Genomic DNA, 18,287 nt, shown 5'->3' on the forward strand with positions numbered 1-18,287 from the left:
TCTGCCAATTCCTTTCTGTGCCCTGCTCATGTTATGAGCCATGTGCCTGTTAATCTTAGCTCCTATGATATCTGACAGGTGTGGTGCTGAAGCGGGTTATTGACCACGAGGTGGATGCGACTAATCCATTCTAGGGATCCTTGGGGATCAGGACTGTCTGGCATTTGGTTAACCATTCTGGTTGCATCTCATCCATTAGCAGCTGGTTCATATGTGCTGCCAGACACGTATGCCTTCTTGTTGTACTAGCCCACTTCTCAGCACTGTGTCCTGATTCCTTCCTGAAGTGGACCTTGTTAATCTGGGCAACACTGACTGCTGAATTTACAGGGTAATAGCTTTGGTGGTTACAGTCTGATGGTCACTGGAAAAACAAGCTTGTCAACATTGGAGGCCATCTCAATGCAGAGAAATATTGAGATAATATTCTCCAACCAGTGGCAATCCCATATGTCCACAGTCTAGGCGTGCTGTTCATGCCAGGGTGACCAAATCAACCACATTGGCTGACTTGAGACAAATGCTGGGTGACTAATGAGACGCCATCCCACAGCAGTGTGGGCCCAAGCAGGTGGCCACCACAAGGAGGAGGTGGCAAGCTGCTATGGCTGTATATGGTTCTTCCACATACTACTGAGGCCCCTGTTTGTTTAATGAATGATGGGTTAAATTGTCAGTATATGTTGTTTCTGGAGACTTTCATCATCTAATTGAATAAAGGACACCAAACACGCGTCCACAGCAGAATAAAGTGCTTGGAATTGGCAGAGAAGATTTGGCCAATTTGTAATGGTCACAACCCACATACTCAACACTGCTGCTTCACTGATAGGAAGTGGTGACAGCCTGTAGACCAACACTAAACTTTCACTGCAGTGCAAAATTTTACTGGTTGGGAATATTAAATATCCTGTCAGACACTGTAGTGTGGAGTGTGGCTTCATTTTTCTTGTGTAGAAATATGACTCTATAGCATATATTTCCATGAAACTTCTCTCACATAACTTGCTACTTAGTACTTCAAATTTAATTTGAAGTAGTAAGTAAATATATATATATAAACATATATTTCCTTTGTTAAATGCATGCCGAAGTGAAATGTAAAGCGTTGTAAAACACAAGGTTTTGCAAAGCTAGGTATGTATGTTTACTGCCTTATGAACAGGAATTATTTTTTAATTTTTCTAGTGGAAACAGCGTCCTCCCCGTGCCTGTCCTTCGGGGCGTTTATCCGCCTCCTCCACCCCCTCTGTAACATGAATGGAGGCTCGGCTCTTCAAATGTGTTTATATGATAAATTTATTCGGCTGCGACAAACCAAACGTCGCCTAAAACAGGGATGCGGCACATTTTCCATGATTTTCTGAGCGGACTTGTGTAGCCTGTGTTCGGTGTTTGACTCTAAACGTCGTGGTGTGTGTCGGTACTCACAGCACTGCAGATAAATAAACCGCAACTTCCAGTGTCTGTCCTGGTTTTTCCGCGTTATTTTGATGGACAGAGTGCTGAGACTGTTGTCAGGGATGGGACAGGGGCTCGTTTGGTTTCTTATCTCCACTGAATCGGTCGCCATCATTTTTACTACCCTATCTCTGTCCCCCCCAATCTCCTCTCTCACTCTCTCTCCTCCTCTCCCTCCCTTCTCTCGCAGCGCGCGAACACGCGTTGTCGTCGGGATGCTGCGCGCGCTCGATGGTCTTTCTTTCTGTTTGGAGCATGATCCACCCAAAGGACGTTTGAGTCAAAGCTAGCTCAAAACAGGTATGGTGAATAATATAATGAGCATTTAAAGAGGAAGCAGCCTGCAAAAGACAGATTTAATGTGATAAAAGAGGAGATGGGAGCACACAGACAGAAGCAGCGCTTTTATACAATATTTTATACAATATTTCAGAAAATACTGCTGAGGCATGATGTGGGATGATTCAGTAGATGTGACAAAATTACTTGAAAGAGTGCTGGCATTTAACATGATATTGATAAAGACAAATTGGTAATAAATATTGTGTATGTACAATGGCTAAAAAAGCATTGATGTCCATGTACTGATTTCTATTTGAAGCAGAGATTTATGGGAAACAAAAGGGTAGTTTGTGCATTTAGATGGGATGAGGAGCTCGATAATTTTGTTCATTCAGTAATGTGGCTCCTCCACATCAAAAGGAACCAGATGAGATCGTTTGGGCATCTGGCTTAGGCTACGTCCACACTTACATGTGTATCTTGGGACATAACGTAGCTTTTTCTATGCATTTTGGCCTTTTGTCTTTAAGGAGATGGACAAACTGAGCCTTCAGAAAAGCCCTGTTAGGGTGAAGATTTGCAGAAAAGGAAAACAGAGGTTTTGTCTTGTAAGGTGGGCATCTTTATCAAATTTTTTGACATCAGAATGTGCTGTGTGTTATTGTTTGTGAGCTTTTGATTGGCCAGCATTTCTTCCTGGTGTTGTAACAACTCCTGTTGCTTTAGCATGCTCTTGACAGGAACACGCTACACCTTTTCATCTTTGTGTTGAAAGATCTGCACTGCAGCATGATAATCAGCCAAGTACACATTAGAGCTCTCTCTTACACGAAGCAGAAGAACTGCTGACTGTCATGGACGTTCACCCAAAAGTTGTCTGACCTCAACCACACCCAACATTTGTGGCTGCTTGAAGACTAAAAACTCCCTTACAGCACAAGCTGTTTACAGCATTGGAGCATCATGCTGAAATAAATGAGCTGTAGGTCAACTCCATATAGCTCAACATGGAGTAAAGCTAAGGATGGAAAGCATGTCTGTGTAGGTGCTGTCATCCAGATTCCGTTGCCTTAATAGCTTGAACAAAGAAAGTACATGGACTTATTTAAGTTTGTAAACAAGTTTCATCTCTCAGGCTTCTGAGTTCTGAGAGCTCTGACAGTGGAAAGCCAAATACCAATATAACAATAAAAGCTTAAGAAATCCATGCACATTAATAATAATAACAACACCCATAACCCAGCTTCTCCTAACCTGAACCTATCAGAAGCAAGGGGAACCTTGAAAGCAAGTGTTGTGTTGGTAAAGTTGGGAATTCATATCAGTGTACCCTATGCACATAAAAAAGTTAAAACTCTGTTTCACAGGTGACACTGAGCTGGGTGGATGTGAGCAGGCACCCGAAATGTTAAAATCTGTTTTTGCCCACTCTCCAGTAATACCTCCACCCTCCAGCTCTTCAGAGAGTATACCAAAGCATTGCTGAGAGACATAATCTCTCTTTAACATATCCTGTGTTTGCCCCAGGGCCTGCTGCCAGTTGGACATGCCCCAAACACACATATTAGGTGTCAAGGAGGCATAATGACCAACTCAACTGACTTCTTGCAATGCGGAGGAATAGCAACTCTACGCTGAACCCTTTCTGAATGATTAAACTCCTCACTATGTCTTGGAGCTCCTCTCAGGAAGCTCATTTCTCCTCTTCACTACCTATAGCTTGTGGCCATAGGTCAGGCTAGGAATACAGATTGATTGTTGAACTGACAGCTTTATTGTCACACTCATTTTGCAGGCAAATAATAGTTGACAAAAAAGTGTATTGACCTTCAAGTGTTTCTTTTCATTTATTCAGTTTATTCCTTATCCAACCATATTACTTTCCCTAATTTAGTTTGCTTTCATCTTAATAATCACTCTTAATAATAGAGCTACATTTTTGGTTGTGTTTTAACCATTTAGCCATATTCTAAACAAGCACATATTCCTACATGTATTTCAGAATTGCAGTTCTACTTTCATAAGTTTTCCGGTGTGAGTATTTTTTATAGGTGACAATTTCATGAACAGAGATAACCTAACCTTATCCCTATTGTCACCCTAATTTGGAATTAAAGTGACTAACTTAGCTACTACTCTAACATTATTCCAGATGTTGAAAACATAATGGCACATGTAAGTTTACAGTTGCAGAAATGAAGGCAGAAGTTTAAAACTGTTTTTATTGCATTGAAAATTCAACAAGACTTTACATAGTGAAGAGGACAAAAAATTCATGCCAACAACCTGCATAAGCGGGTTAGTGTTAATATGTCATGCATAAGAAACCAGGTCATTCTAAATATACAATTAAGAAAAACAATAACAACACAGTGTGATTAATAATTGCAGAATGCAAATGTTGAGAATTAGAAAACAGAACATTCAGATTTTGTGCAAATTCCACAATACAGCAGTTTCCAGTATTGTCTAATTTTATTAAAAATATATATTTCACATTGCATATCAGTTTAGCCTAACTGTCCAAAATTTCAAATAAATACTGTACACAGTAGACAGCTCACAGTTCAGCCAGGTCAAGTATTTTTAAACCTGTGGGTTGAGACCTCTTAAGAGGTAGGGTGAATCTGTGTTTGTGCAATTATGCAATTTGTACTGCAATAATCATGTTTACGTGATATTTTATCCTCGTACCCTTATTATCTTGTCATGCCTGTAACCTTTTCATTTAAAAAAAAGTTGGTGAACCTCTGGTTGTTTATGTACAATGTATTAACAGACAATAGCAACTGCCAAAAACAATAATCCATGTACAAAATTGTGAAGTAATGATGACACTCTGCATGGCTCATGCAATTACTGTATAAACCAAAACTAAAAAAGATGAAAACATATGCTGTGAAGCAGACTGACCATACTGTAACCCATCAGACCAAATGGAATCAAACTGACCTTTTAGTTTGTCAAAATTGGATTAACTGTATGTGGTAGATAATTAGGTAATTTACAGTGTAATTAAATAATGTGTAGTATCACTCAATAATATTTGTGTCGGTCATGCATAGAGCTCAGTGACAATGTTTGAATAGCTTTTAAGGTGAGACCTACTTTCTGTCCATCTAGGACGGTAGTCTGCTTACTGTATGTTAAGTCTGTGACACAGTGACAGGATCAGTATGTCTCACGCATGGACAATACACAACAGACAATACATTTACTTTACAAAGTGTACAAAGACTAATCAAACAACAACGAAACTCTTTAAAAAAAAAAGGGAAGATACGTCTTTTAAATATTCAAAATAAAGACCTGAACCGGAGCAGGCATAACATGCTTATTGTATTGGTAGTCCACTGATGTGCCTGGTTTGTATGTAATGCACAGCATGCATGATAGTTTAAAACCTTTAGCCATTTGTAATGACTGAATTTCTGATTAATTACATGACATATGTATTATCATATCTGTTAACTAGCTAAAACAGCAAGCTAGTTAAAAAATAAAAATCTTAGTAACAACAATCAGTTTTCAAAAGTTGGATTTAACAAAATTCAACAGATGTTACAGTTACAGCTGTTGGTCCAGTCTGTTTACCACAAGCAGCCAGTCCATAATCTATAGCTAAGCTAGCTACAGGCAGAATGGGTTTTCTGTGTTTACTCTTAAACAATTACATCACCACTAAAACTTGTTTTGCATATAGTCAAAATGCAGTGTAATGCTACTCCAATAAACGATCGTGATAATCAGATATATTAATGCCACATCAGTAACTTATTGATGAGATTCCACGGTCAGTCAATTAAAGTTTTTGGTATGCCATTTAAATAAATTAAAGCATTTTCTCCTCTGATAAAAGGCACGTTATTTAAAGCATTCGACATTTACATTTTTTGATCCCTGAAGAGTTTTTTTTTTCTTATCAAATCAGTATTGCATTTCTGCTTATTTACAAACTGGATAGTAACATGTGTAGAAATGATCAGTTTAGCTTACAAAAATTTTGCGTATCAAATATTTTCTAGAAATTGAGAGGAAATAATAAAAAAAAAAAGCACGAGATTTGAAAGGTTGAAATTCAACTATTTGAGTGCATCGCAATTAATGCAAAAACACTAAAACACATGAGAGAGCAGACAGATTATCTGGGGAAGAAAAACAATTGTAGTCAACACTGTTGGTATCTCTCCAGATGCTTAATTATTTCTCAGAACATTTTATAAGTGTGTAATCTGTACAAATCTCCAATTTAATAAGAAATTACAAGATGTAAACTCTAAGCCCATCCATTACCCTCCCACCCCTTAATTATGCTACAAAAGTCTATCACATTCAAACTAATTTAAATAAGTCAAGATAAGAAATATTACGTATAAAATTGTTATCTTTTCCCCATTGCTATAATCACAGACACCACTATTACAAACATCATGCCTAACTACAAAAAACCTGAAACCAGTTATTTTTCTATTATTTATATCTCATGATTCTTGTTATTTCAAGGATTATTGAGCTGTTGATCTGTCATTCACAGCTTTAGATTGGTTCCAGCTTAAAAACCACAAACCAGGATATACTATTGCTCTTGCTCACAACAATCCTCTACTTGTTTCCCAAACAATTTCACGATATTAATTAAAAACGCTAATGAAAAAAGAGATTTATTGCTCAGCTCTCCATCCATGCATGTGCAGGCTGTTAAAAAGAGCACATCAGCCTTAGACTCAGAAGTGTCTTGTCGTGTGAGCAAACTGATGCAGAATGAGAGAGATTGCTTGACTGTGATAATAATTAGTGAGAGAATGTGTGAAGAATAAAGAGACAGAGGACTGTTGTCACTTAGAACACTAGGAGTTTGCAGTATGTTGTGCACACACTGAGAAAATGGGATAAATGACAAATGGAGATAGAAAGCAACTGTCAAACAGGGCATAATGGTTGTAAACATTCATCCAGCTGCCATTACAGTGTGTGCTGCTGCTCATTCTGCTTTAAACTAAATGAATGTATGCTAAAATATTTCACTTATTTTCCAATATATTTACCTGATGTAGACACTGAGATTGTCAGCAATACTACACTGGACTGGTTTTCTGAGTAGTCAAACAGGATATCTGGTTCAGCTGATTAAAAATGCCTTTTACACTAACGTTGACTGTGTTAGTCTATTGATTGCCCCTCTTCTAATCTTGCATTTCTCTTACTTGTCTTTATCATATGGCGTTTGCATGACACAGCCAGTCCCAGCTTTAAGCCACCATTCATACTTCAAAATAAGGATTACACAACCGCTTCTTTTCACCTGACACTGAGGAGCTATATTGGTTTTATCAGCAGGAGAAATTAATGGCATTGCACATAGTCATCTATGAAGACATATTTAAAACAGCTACCTTTAAGATCCTTTTTGTTGACTATGCTACAACATGGAAATTGTAGAAGAGCTGATTTTATTTGTGTTATTGTGTCAAGTTGAGTTGTGTTGATGCGCTTCATCAAATGCAGCAGACACTGCTTACAGTGTCAGCAAAAGGGTGATTGTTGGGTAGGCTGATACTAGAATGGCTTTTTGCTACACGAAGCCACACGGAGAGCTGAGTTTTAAGAATATTTCAATTTGCATCTAACTTTGCTAATGCTAACGTTGCATTCCCCTGCCCCAAAGCAAAAACTTTATTTATAAACTGTTTGCATCCTGAGGCAAAATCTATATTACATTCAATTAATTATTATTAATTCTTATAATATTTTTTAATAAAACAGAAAAAGGCCTCTGGATTAGCTAAAAAATATTGGCTGCTTTTTAATTAACCAAGCAAACTAGCCATTTGGTTGGGCAGCTAGTATTTGGTTTGACGCCAAATGAAAAATCGGATTTGGAACATTTTAGGGAGCAGCTTTCCCAAATTTTGTTGTCCCAGCAATTGTGCTCGCAGTGAGTGCAAAGTTAACTGTTTTCTAGTATAAACAAGATTTCAAGGTTGTCAAAGTTACCCTGACCCAAACCATTTTTGCCCACTGGCTTTACAACAGCTTTTAGTAATGTGTCTACAGCTCGTAATCTTGTGCAGGGATTTGCTCCTGATGAAAACTTTTCAGGCACAAATTACATACCTGGTGTAAACTACTAAGAAAGTACTAATGCTGTTTATTATGTTCACTGGAAGAGAATTTATTGCAATTTAAAGAACCTCACTGTCTAAGCATCATATGCATGTATAAGCCCTAGTGTGTGTTAAATTTGTTTCAATACATTCATCAGTCAAGTCTCTGAAATGTCTCTCTACAATATGAACTGCATATCGCTGTCATTCGTTTGACACTAATTACTGGAGAGGTGTGGAAGTGAACACCTTTATACTTTACACATTGTAGACTGGTGATACTATGGAATGGCAGCTCCAATGTCTTTGAGCATTGTTTTTTCAATAGATGGATTTCCTATGACCTTAAACCTTTTTCAGGACTATAGTATGATGGGTAAGATTGGTTAGAAGATCAGCTGTCTTCTGCTATTTGCATTGAATTAAACGTAATTAATTTAATATGTGCCAGTTACGTCCGTTTCAGCAAAAATCCTCATTCACTTGAATAATTCTCAAACAAGTCCAAACCAAAGCACACAAGCCTCTCAGCTGACTGGATGGCCCTGAGGATGAGAGACAGAGACTGGTTTGTGGCGCTATGGAAAAGTACTTCTTTGTTTGCGGAGTTGTGTTTGATTGTTTTGCTGGGGATGTTGCAAGGCAGGACAGCTTCCCGAGGGAACTTCAAGATGGAAAACTGAGGAGTCTTTCCTGGAAGGCTGTATAACAGATTCCTGTTGAAGGACATAAAGACAAGAGAGTGTCACTAAATACCTCAGGCATGTTTTAAAATGTATATATCTAACATCCATACTAATCCGTTTTAGGACCCCCAGGCCTACCCAGTCTAAAGCTCAGTGGTAGGCAATAACTTTGGGAACTTTGGTGCAGACAACCATATTCACTGAGTAAAATCAGTCACTTCTTTTTCACCGATTCAGGAAGACAACAGAAACATCAGCATTCACCATCAGTGGTTAATTAAACATAAAAAGTTACAGGGGTTGCTGAGCTCATTCTCTATAGAGGAGCAGCTGCTGTGCATTTATGCATTTAACATGAAAACGTGTGCATGAATAGTCATGTGATATCTTCAGGTGTTTCGTGGAGAATACGTCTGAAATGCTGCTATGTGCACCTTTAGTTTATCTGAAGTTACATCTAAGTTCATAATAGCAGAATGTAGCACGACAATTCAATTAAATTAATGATTACATTTATCCAGTATGGCAGTTTTATTTGTGAAGCACATTTCATATTTGTATTTTTCAAAATGCAAAAAGAAATAATAATAATAATAAAAGCAACAGCCATCAAAACAATAACCTTTTTACAACAAATTAAAAACTGAAAAAGACAGGCAGTAAAGAGGCGTTCTGTGAGTTAGTCTTTCAAGTAATTCCGGTTTAGTTAAAGGCATAAAATCTTTTTAACATGGATATAAATTTGGTAAAAGTGGGAGCAAGCCCATTAAAACTCCAAATGCTAGTTACATACATAATGTAATGTTCTATTAATTCTAGATGACTGCCAGATGTACTGGATTTTTAACATCTGTGTTGAACAGTAACAATGAAATGGAGCACTCATTGTGCTGACAGCTCATATTTTTTTCATATATTTTCATAAGTCTTTATAGGGACACACAGAGTAAGCATAACAACATAATGCTGTTTTATACTTGGCACAGGGTTTTTGTTTGATTTTTTGGGAAAGATGAAAGAGATTCCCTGGGAACAGAAAAGCTCATTGCCATCAACACCACAGAGCTCTACCTCATGTGATATCGTGGATCTGTGTATAACAAGATGGCACTTTAGGCCGGCCCATTTTGCATGTCATGTTTTTGCATTTTTGCGAGAAGTCACGACAATAACAGAATTATCAAACGTTTTGTCACATGAAATTCATTAGCGTACTATAAAACACAAACTACTGTCCTTAAACAATTGCATTCTGTTTCTCTTTGTGGTTTTGTCACATTTGCTACTCGCTGCCACACACCTAAAGCAAAGCATGTATATAAATACAGATGAGCCTTTGAGGGTAGCAGAATACTCATTTGTAGGTCAGAAAGGCAGTGACTGCGGAGTGTTGCGCTCCTCGGGGCTCAAGTACATTGATTTCTCTTAAAGTGGCTGAACTGCCAGTCTCAAAAAGTAAATGGAGTGATTCTTCATGTGTTAAGACACAGGTCGTGGGCTGCAGGGTGTGAAGGAGCATTGACCTTCAGTACACAATTTAGACTCAAAGTCAGAGTGCTATGAAGATTCTGTATCTGCTCTACAACATAAAACCAGTATATGACACCAGTGACGCTTCTCCTCCAAGTTAAGGATGGTTAGGTGCAATATTTACAAAGGTACAATAGGGTCATAGAATATATGATACATGGAATATCAAAATGTAAAATTTGGCTCCTGCATGTGAGACACTTTGATATATTCCAAAAATCATTGGAATAGGTGTCAAAATATTTGGCAGTGACTTAGTATGAAAATCTGGCCAGCAATAACTACTCTACTACTAAACAAAACTTTCCTTTCAAGTCAATTACAACCTCCCTACTTTTAAGATTAGAAATAAAACGATTCCTTTGTGAGTTTAGTTAGGGCTGGATCAGATTACCCTGAGCCACCCGTGATCATGCTGCTATAGGCTCAGGCTGCTGGAGGCCCTCCAATGATATATTTTGTCTCTCCTCTCTTTTGCACTTTACATACTTATATTCCACTAGTGCATATTATATTAACTTTGTGTTATTATCTCTCATAGTTTGTTTTTTTTCCCCCTCTTTTTTGTATGTCAGTTCTTTGTGTTTTCCTCTTTTCCCTTACCCCTACGGATTCAGGCAGATGGTCACCCTCAAGAGACTAAAGGTCTTTTTTCTAATTCTTTGTCTCCAAACGAGCTTTTATCTTTAATGTTGAGGGATTACTTTAAAATATAAAGCACAGTGAAATTACTTTTGTTGTGATAAACTGAGGGGATTTTGTATTGCCAAAAAAAAGTGCAAATATGTAGATGGCAATGATAGTTCATGTGCTACTCAGTCTGTGGGGTAGTATACTGCATTATCCAGAAAGCCAAAATCAGGAAGTTCTACATGCTGCAAAAATTGCACATTTGTTGAAATTGAAAAGTAAAAAAACAAAACAAACAAACAAAAAAAACCAAAACCCCAACAATATAAAATGTAGTAATAAAAAACTATGATATTAAAAATGTATTTATGCATAAGATGTGTTATTTAATTTTTAGTTATCATACTTTTTTGTTTTGTCTTGTTATTTGGAAGCATTCTCTAATGCAGTGATAGAAGTTAAATTGGCAGAGAAGTTAAAATAATTGTGCATATGATGTGTGGAGATTGCCCTGCACTAACTTTAGATTTGTGTCCTGAGTTTGATGTTTTAATATCAACATTGCAGCTTTATGTCTATATGAGCTGCAGGCCTTTTCTTTTCAATGTACTGTACCCCATGAGTGGCTGTGGAAGGGAGGGAGTGGAAAAGTCTTTCCTCCTCTGGAGGAATTCGAGATCTGAGTGATTCATATAATCCTTAATCACAGTTAGTACCGCCACCTCCTTTCGTGTCCCAGTGATATTACCGTCAAAATAAACTTGAAAGCCAACATCAATCAGTTACAGTTCCACCCAAGTCTGATGCTTTGCAGTTGGTTTAATCGGCCAGTCAGTGGGGGTTACTGCATGTAGTGCCTCAGATAAATTCTACTTAAATCAACACCTGGGGTATAAATGTAACATGAGTGAATGGAAAGAGGAAGTTTGACTGGACTCGACTGATGTTTCACTCTTACCATTGCCGATGCCGTTAGAAGGAGTCAAAGTTGTCCTACGCATAACTCAACACGTTTTCCCAAAGTTAAAAGATCATGTAAGGGTTTTACCTGGAATGTACTTTTTGGCTTAAACATTGAAAGCATCTTAAGTCTGCTCACAGCATTAAAAGGATATTCCAAGTGTTGACTCGTTCATCATGTTCATTAGTAAAGATAAATACTCTCCCAAAAGCTCTTAACGTTCAATTTCACCAGCATAGCAAATGTATATCTGACAAACATTTTTCCGCCCAGTTTTTAGTTCACATCACACTTATGTTATGTTCTATGTTGTTATTTTAATGAGACCTTTCCAGTTGTTTTGCCTCCGAGTTCCTCCACATTGGTATTATGATTAGTTTTATTTAAATTAATGTATGATATTGTAAGCACAGCACATTGCCACAGGTGTATAAAATCAAGCACCTACAGTAGCCATACAGTTTTACTTACAAACATTTGAGAAACTGAGCTGTTCTAAAAAGCTCATTACCCTCTTAGATAGTCTTTGATCAACTGTAAGTGATGACACATCCAAGGAGGCAGAAGTGTTTGACAGAGTGGGCTTGCCCAGTTCTGAGGGACATTGGCGTAAAATTTGCCACCACTCTACTGAATCAGAGTTCCAAACCACAGCACAAAGGCCGTAAACTGGGAGCTTTATGGCATGGACTATCATGGCTGAGCTACTGGATTTTCGTACTTCTGAAAGCCCTGAAAAAAAGAATTGGTTTTAGAAACTATCAGCTGATGGATTCCCAGAACTATATACGTAAAGACAGAAACTGGGAAAGATGAAGTGTCCTATCTGTCAAGTATCTCCAAAAACTGTTTCTGGATGTATCTACAGAACTGGGTTTGGTTTAGTGGTCACCAGATATTGATTACAATTAGATTTTTTTTCTATTGTCTGTAGTATTTTATATTGTAACTATATAACACTCACAGACAGTATAAAAGATGCATGTAGCTATGTGACATCATCCACTATAGTCCTGTCTTAAGGCCTTGAGTTTAGGACTGTCTTTACAAAAAATGGATGTAATGAAGAACGGTGGGTCTGACTGTAAATTTATTGGCTATTCAGAATCAGAATCAGAATACTTTATTAATCCCGAAGGAAATTAGGACTTTTGATCAACAATAAATTAGCCAGATAACTCCCATTAGTGAAAATGGTAAATGGCCTGTATTTGTATAGCGCTTTACTCGTCCCTAAGGACCCCAAAGCGCTTTGCACATCCAGTCATCCACCCATTCACACACTGGTGATGGCAAGCTACATTGTAGCCACAGCCACCCTGGGGCGCACTGACAGAGGCGAGGCTGCCGGACACTGGCGCCACCGGGCCCTCTGACCACCACCAGTAAGCAACGGGTGAAGTGTCTTGCCCAAGGACACAATGACCGAGACTGTTGGAGCCGGGGCTCGAACCAGCAACCTTCCGATTACAAGACGAACTGCCAACTCTTGAGCCACAATCGAAAAATAGCATAACAAAACAGACTTAATTATTTATTTAGGATAACCAAAATAGGTGACTGAGCCCATAAACTGAGCAGGAAAGTGTTCACAGAGGAGACATCAGAAAGCTGTGTTTCTCTAGACTTGGGACTGAAAGTCTTTTTGCAGCATCTTGCGGCCTTCATATGGAATACACGTTTTTAGTCTCCTATGTACTGGTTTAATTTTTCAGATCCAGAAGCTACGTCCATGTGTCCATGATCACAATCTGCCCTCAGGCTGTGTTGCAATAATAATACAGCAAAACCAGGAAATTCCAAAAGGCTCAATCCCAAATTTCTTTAATTCAGATTTTTTTTTAAATTTCTTCAAAAAAAGACATTTTCTCCTTTTAATTTTGAGACTATCAGCTGTACTGTACATGTTGGTTTTCCTCACGTTACGCTTTTTTATATTGATTAAACCTTGTGTTACTGGAACAGATTTTCCTCTTTGGTATTACATGCCTTTCACTGTCGCTGGTGATCCTTGTAGTAATTTAATCAGAAGAGGTGGAATCATTTTCTCTACAACCCAAGCAAAAAAACATCACACCAAATATAAAGTTCAGAATTTTTGCATGTGCGGTTGCAAGAGACAAACACACACTTTGAGTTTAAGGCTGCAGGACTTCACAGACCTCCCAGTGATAGTGTGCGCACATTTGTGGTTATTATCACTTCTGTTAACAAGGAGCCAGGTGTCATTATCTTGCATGTTAATGGAAAAGACATTACAAGTGCTTTAAGAATAAACAGCAAAGTGAACAGAATGAACAGAGTTAACCTGTGCATCAATTCTCCAGCACTTTAGTACGTAAGTATTTTCATAATGCAGCTATTGTAGACGTTATTGACTTAAGGTTCATGGTTTAAGATTGTCCTCATTTTATGATTATAGGAGACGTTTTTTCTTACACAGGAGTTTGTGTAAAACACACACACACACACACACACACACACAAATTGCAATACAGATTAGAGAGAAAAGAGTATCACAAGAAGCACAGTTAAAGTGTTATCCAAAGTGCTTTTCCGTGAGCATAGTAAAAGCAATAGAGTGAATGACAGATGGACTCCATTAGTTTATCCATGTAAGTCTCTCAAAAGCCAAATCTAAAGTCACTATTGCAAATTATCTACAGGCTAGATGGTTCAGATTATCTGCTATCGCATTAAATTCAGAAGGACCTGCTTTTTTTTAAAATGTCCACACAATTTGTCTCCTTTTGAGTATATTTTAAGATACTAGTATCTTTTAAGAACACTTACGGGCTGGTTGTTAAATTTCCAAACAATGCAACGTTATTGGCTATTTGTACAGCAGCAACCTACACAACCAAAAAAAAAAAAAAAAAGAGTCTCAGATTCAAGGACAGTTCTGTAAAATAATTACCTCATCTCAGAATAATGAAAAAGGTATTTGTCTTTGGACTGTTTAGCTCAAGCATCAACATGTAATTCACACTGAAGTTTGTTATCGAGGGTAATATCTAAATAATTGTACCTCTGCAACCGCTGAGTGTGAGCTCCAGTCATCATGTTGGACACATTTAGGTGGAGCAAAGAATTATTACAGTGAGTCATCAAGTCTAGACCATCATGATACACTTCCTTCCCTTAGAAATATAGTCAAAGAACAGAAATATTAAGCAAATGTTAAGGTGTGTGTTGTGTTATTGTGGTAGAGCTGTGTTTGGGGATTTTTTTGTGATGCATACACAGCAGCATTCTGCTACAAAGTAGCGGTTGCAGTTGCAAATTAGTTGGATTATCAATTGGATTAAAAATTATGCCTAGAGTTGAACATAAGCCCACCCTCTTTGCCAGGGCTAATCATTATCCTGGATTTCTTTCCTGTTTCAAGACCAAGTTCATTTTTGAACTGAGACGACATAAGGCTGCAATAACTTCCTAAATTCTCAAATGATATTTTATAGCAGAAACACAGTGTATGGAATTCAATGGCAATTTAATGCTTATTCCATCTTTCTATGTGAAAGCAACACTCTCATACAAACAAATCACAGACATTTTTAAGACTTAGTTAGCATTACTGCCTCACTGAGCAGACAAAATGTCCTAATTATGTGTTTCGGTTGCATATAATGCACCTCATGTTGTCAAAGTAAACATTTTAAAGACTGTTTAGCACTCTTAGACTAATAGTCTTAGTCCTGTGAGTGAATGGTAACTTCCTTTATAAATGAGTGCTATTAAGCCTTAATGCTTTCCAGGCATGATGGAGCAGCTAATTTTAGCTTGGATGCTAATGGCAGTCTAGAACAATTAACATGTCTATTACTGCCATAAACTGTGAATAACACTGAACAGCAGAAGCCATTTATTCTGTTGGAATCTAGTGGAAAAGTAGACAGCTAAAGAGGTGTCGGGGGGAGACAGTGTACACCCCAGACACTGTGTGGATGCTAAAATCAAACATCACTGAGGTGTTACTGTTACGAGACAGAAATATAGTTGGCGAGAAAAGTCCTCACTATCAGTCAAGGTCAGCTGTCTCCAAGTAAATGTAATTTGATATGATTCATTGTGTTTATTCTTAAGCTGGACAGTTTGACTAAAATAAATTCATCAATTAATCTAGGAGCGCTCACTTTCTTGCACATGCACTGAGCAGAGCCAATGAATTACTGCTGCTCTGCCCTGAAAAGCTGCCGCCTGGGAAAAAAAGGGGGTGAAAAAGGAAAATCAAACACTGTGGATTGTAAATTATTCCCCTTTTCACTTTTTTTGTCAGAAGGAATAAATATGTGTGAAATACGGTGAAGCAAGTTTTATGTTGCATTATTGCTGTTCTGCTCCATATGTATAAGAACTTGAAAAAGAAGTGGATCCACTCAATCCAAGATACATGGCTAATGGGGATTTAAATCATGCCTGCCCAAATGAGGAACTGCATGTGATTTAGAGACTGTGTAAAATTATTAGTGTGAGGGTTACTTGTATGTATATTCTTCTTGGATGGTCTTCTAAATTTGTAGCTTTTTGTTGTCCTGCTTTACAATGTGATCACTAGTCAAAGGTCCAAAGTGGGGGTGTAATCAAAAGCTTTCTGTATATTCTCCCCCTGAAGGGAGGAATATGAAATCGGTTCCTTTTCTTTGTCTGTCTGTCTGTTGGGAGTCTAGGATCCACAGTTTTCAAGATATCATGTTCAAATGTTCTCTGAAGGAAGATACCAATAAAAGCTCGGGCTGATTTAATTTAGGTGAAAACTAGGTCAAGGTCACGTCCTTATCGCGCTTGTTTGATTTGTATCTGTAGTCAGATCTGGTTACTTACAACCACAACTATGATGGAAGGCCACAGTGACAGTGTCGACTGCTGTCTGGTTGGTTAGTTATATTGACCTTGTCAGAACAGCTGATTTTATATTTCACAAAAGGCTAAAATATTTAATCAGTGTGACCATTGCAGTCCCTTGATAGCTTCTTAACCGGTGCTTGAGCTAGCGACCCAGAATTGCGCTCCGGCACCTGCAATTAAAAAGTAATTAAATCTAATACATAATAAATACAAAGTAAGTTCATTTTTCATGTGCTGCAGCCTTTTGTTCCTTCCAGTTGATGGCATGGCACTCAATAACTAAAAGAGTAATGTCATTCCACAGCCTCCCCGGTGCACACTGCAGACATCCCTTTTTCCTTCTCAGTAGATGTCAGTCGGAGTAGTTGTGAAAAAGAAAGTTTTCACAGGACTGTGTGCCATCCATGGAAGTAGACCCCATTATCCAAACATCTGTAGGTCCATGTCTGTTATCAGTCTCTCTCACATGGTTGAAGATGAATTTTGATCTCCTTTGCTCTACAATGTTACTTCAAGTTCATTCAGGTTTGTTTGGATTCATTTATGCACAGCTCTGTCATGTAAGTTCCTGCCACAGCATTTTGGGTTTAAGGTCTGGACTTATCTAATCTGTCCCATTGCTACACTTTGATTCTTTTCTTTTTAAACATAGTGCTGGTGCGCTTGACTTCTTTGTTCTTTTGTGTCACTCATTTTCAGCTAAGCTTTAGTTGTTGAACAGATACTTTGGTTTACAGAGGAGTTCATGGTGCACACAGTGACTGCAAGATGCCTGTGGCCACAAAACAAGCCCACATCATCGCCTCCTGACAGTTGAGCTGAGTAGTATTTGAGATTTAGCTTGTTGGTTTGTGCAATTTCTCAGAGCACGGTCTGACCTTGGGGTGAATTTTCTGGGAGGTCCACTCATGGGAGGTTTGTGGCATTGTGCTAATACCTGAGCAGGCTAGACCAACAAACTGTCAAAACTTCTACTTTTATAGAGGTGGTCACATTTGCTGATGCATTTGATCAGAAGCACATAGCTGGTACTTACCTTCTTAAATCCTAAGGCAGCAGTACGGGTGTACTAGTGGACTGCATAGACCCGTGAAAAGTTTCTTTTTCATTTAACTGCATAACAGAGAACTGAGTTGCTTTTTATTTTTTTGAGAAGTGTAGATTAATTTAAAATTTCAAATGTGCAAATTTCAACACTTCAAACAGATCAAGAAATATTAGAAACATAAGCTGATTATTTGCCAAATTGCACACAAACAAACTCTGGAACTGTTTTTTTTCCTCAAGAAAGTTGAAGAAAACAGATTCTTTTCAAAGGTAAGGCCTGCTTAGCAAGTGAAATTTGATCAAGTTCAAATTTAAGACATAGATGTAATATTACAAATGCAATGTTCTGGGTTTTTTTTTTAAAAATAATTTCGATTTGCTCTGTACATGATATGTTAATTATTTTTTGATATTTTGAAATATTTTTGAAAACAGATTAAATGAGATTGATTTTATGTCACTCATGAAGGTTATATATTAGTGAACTCAGCTGGTTTAATCTAGAAAGAGCAGCACAGGATAGCTCCAGTGCAGAACATACTACAAGTCACAAATGAATTTGTTCATGAATCAGTTTAAACCGCCATACAGGATCCTAGTTTGCCAACACACCAAACCTGCCTCACTAACTTCTCTTCTTGACTAACATTAGTCTAATCACTATTAAATGAAGCTTAGCCTAATTTCAATAAGGAACATCTGTAATCACTGGTCTTCCTGCTTTCTTGGTTGTTATGC

At 37.8% G+C, this 18,287-nt stretch overlaps 2 protein-coding genes across 12 annotated transcripts in view; both read right to left on the reverse strand.

Annotated features, from left to right (window-relative positions):
- LOC309700680 (uncharacterized protein) overlaps positions 1-1,689 on the reverse strand; it is an 86,011-nt gene extending 84,322 nt beyond the window's left edge. The window contains exon 1 of one of the 2 annotated variants that reach the window (XM_082524431.1): positions 1,432-1,689. In XM_082524431.1, the coding sequence (XP_082380557.1) occupies positions 1,432-1,576 (145 nt within the window). In that variant the 5' untranslated portion in view covers positions 1,577-1,689. The remainder of the gene's footprint in view (positions 1-1,431) is intronic. The other variant, XM_082524432.1, reaches the window with a different exon arrangement.
- Positions 1,690-3,966: 2,277 nt separating this feature from the next.
- The window catches only part of naaladl2 (N-acetylated alpha-linked acidic dipeptidase like 2), a 549,411-nt gene continuing 535,090 nt past the window's right edge, over positions 3,967-18,287 (reverse strand). For all 10 annotated transcript variants that reach the window (XM_082524424.1, XM_082524421.1, XM_082524418.1 and 7 more), the window contains one exon: positions 3,967-8,563. In XM_082524424.1, coding sequence (XP_082380550.1) covers positions 8,323-8,563 — 241 coding nt within the window. In that variant the 3' untranslated portion in view covers positions 3,967-8,322. The remainder of the gene's footprint in view (positions 8,564-18,287) is intronic.

Source organism: Aulonocara stuartgranti, assembly GCF_965226115.1.
Source record: "Aulonocara stuartgranti genome assembly, chromosome: 23".
Classification (NCBI taxonomy): Eukaryota; Metazoa; Chordata; class Actinopteri; order Cichliformes; family Cichlidae; genus Aulonocara; species Aulonocara stuartgranti.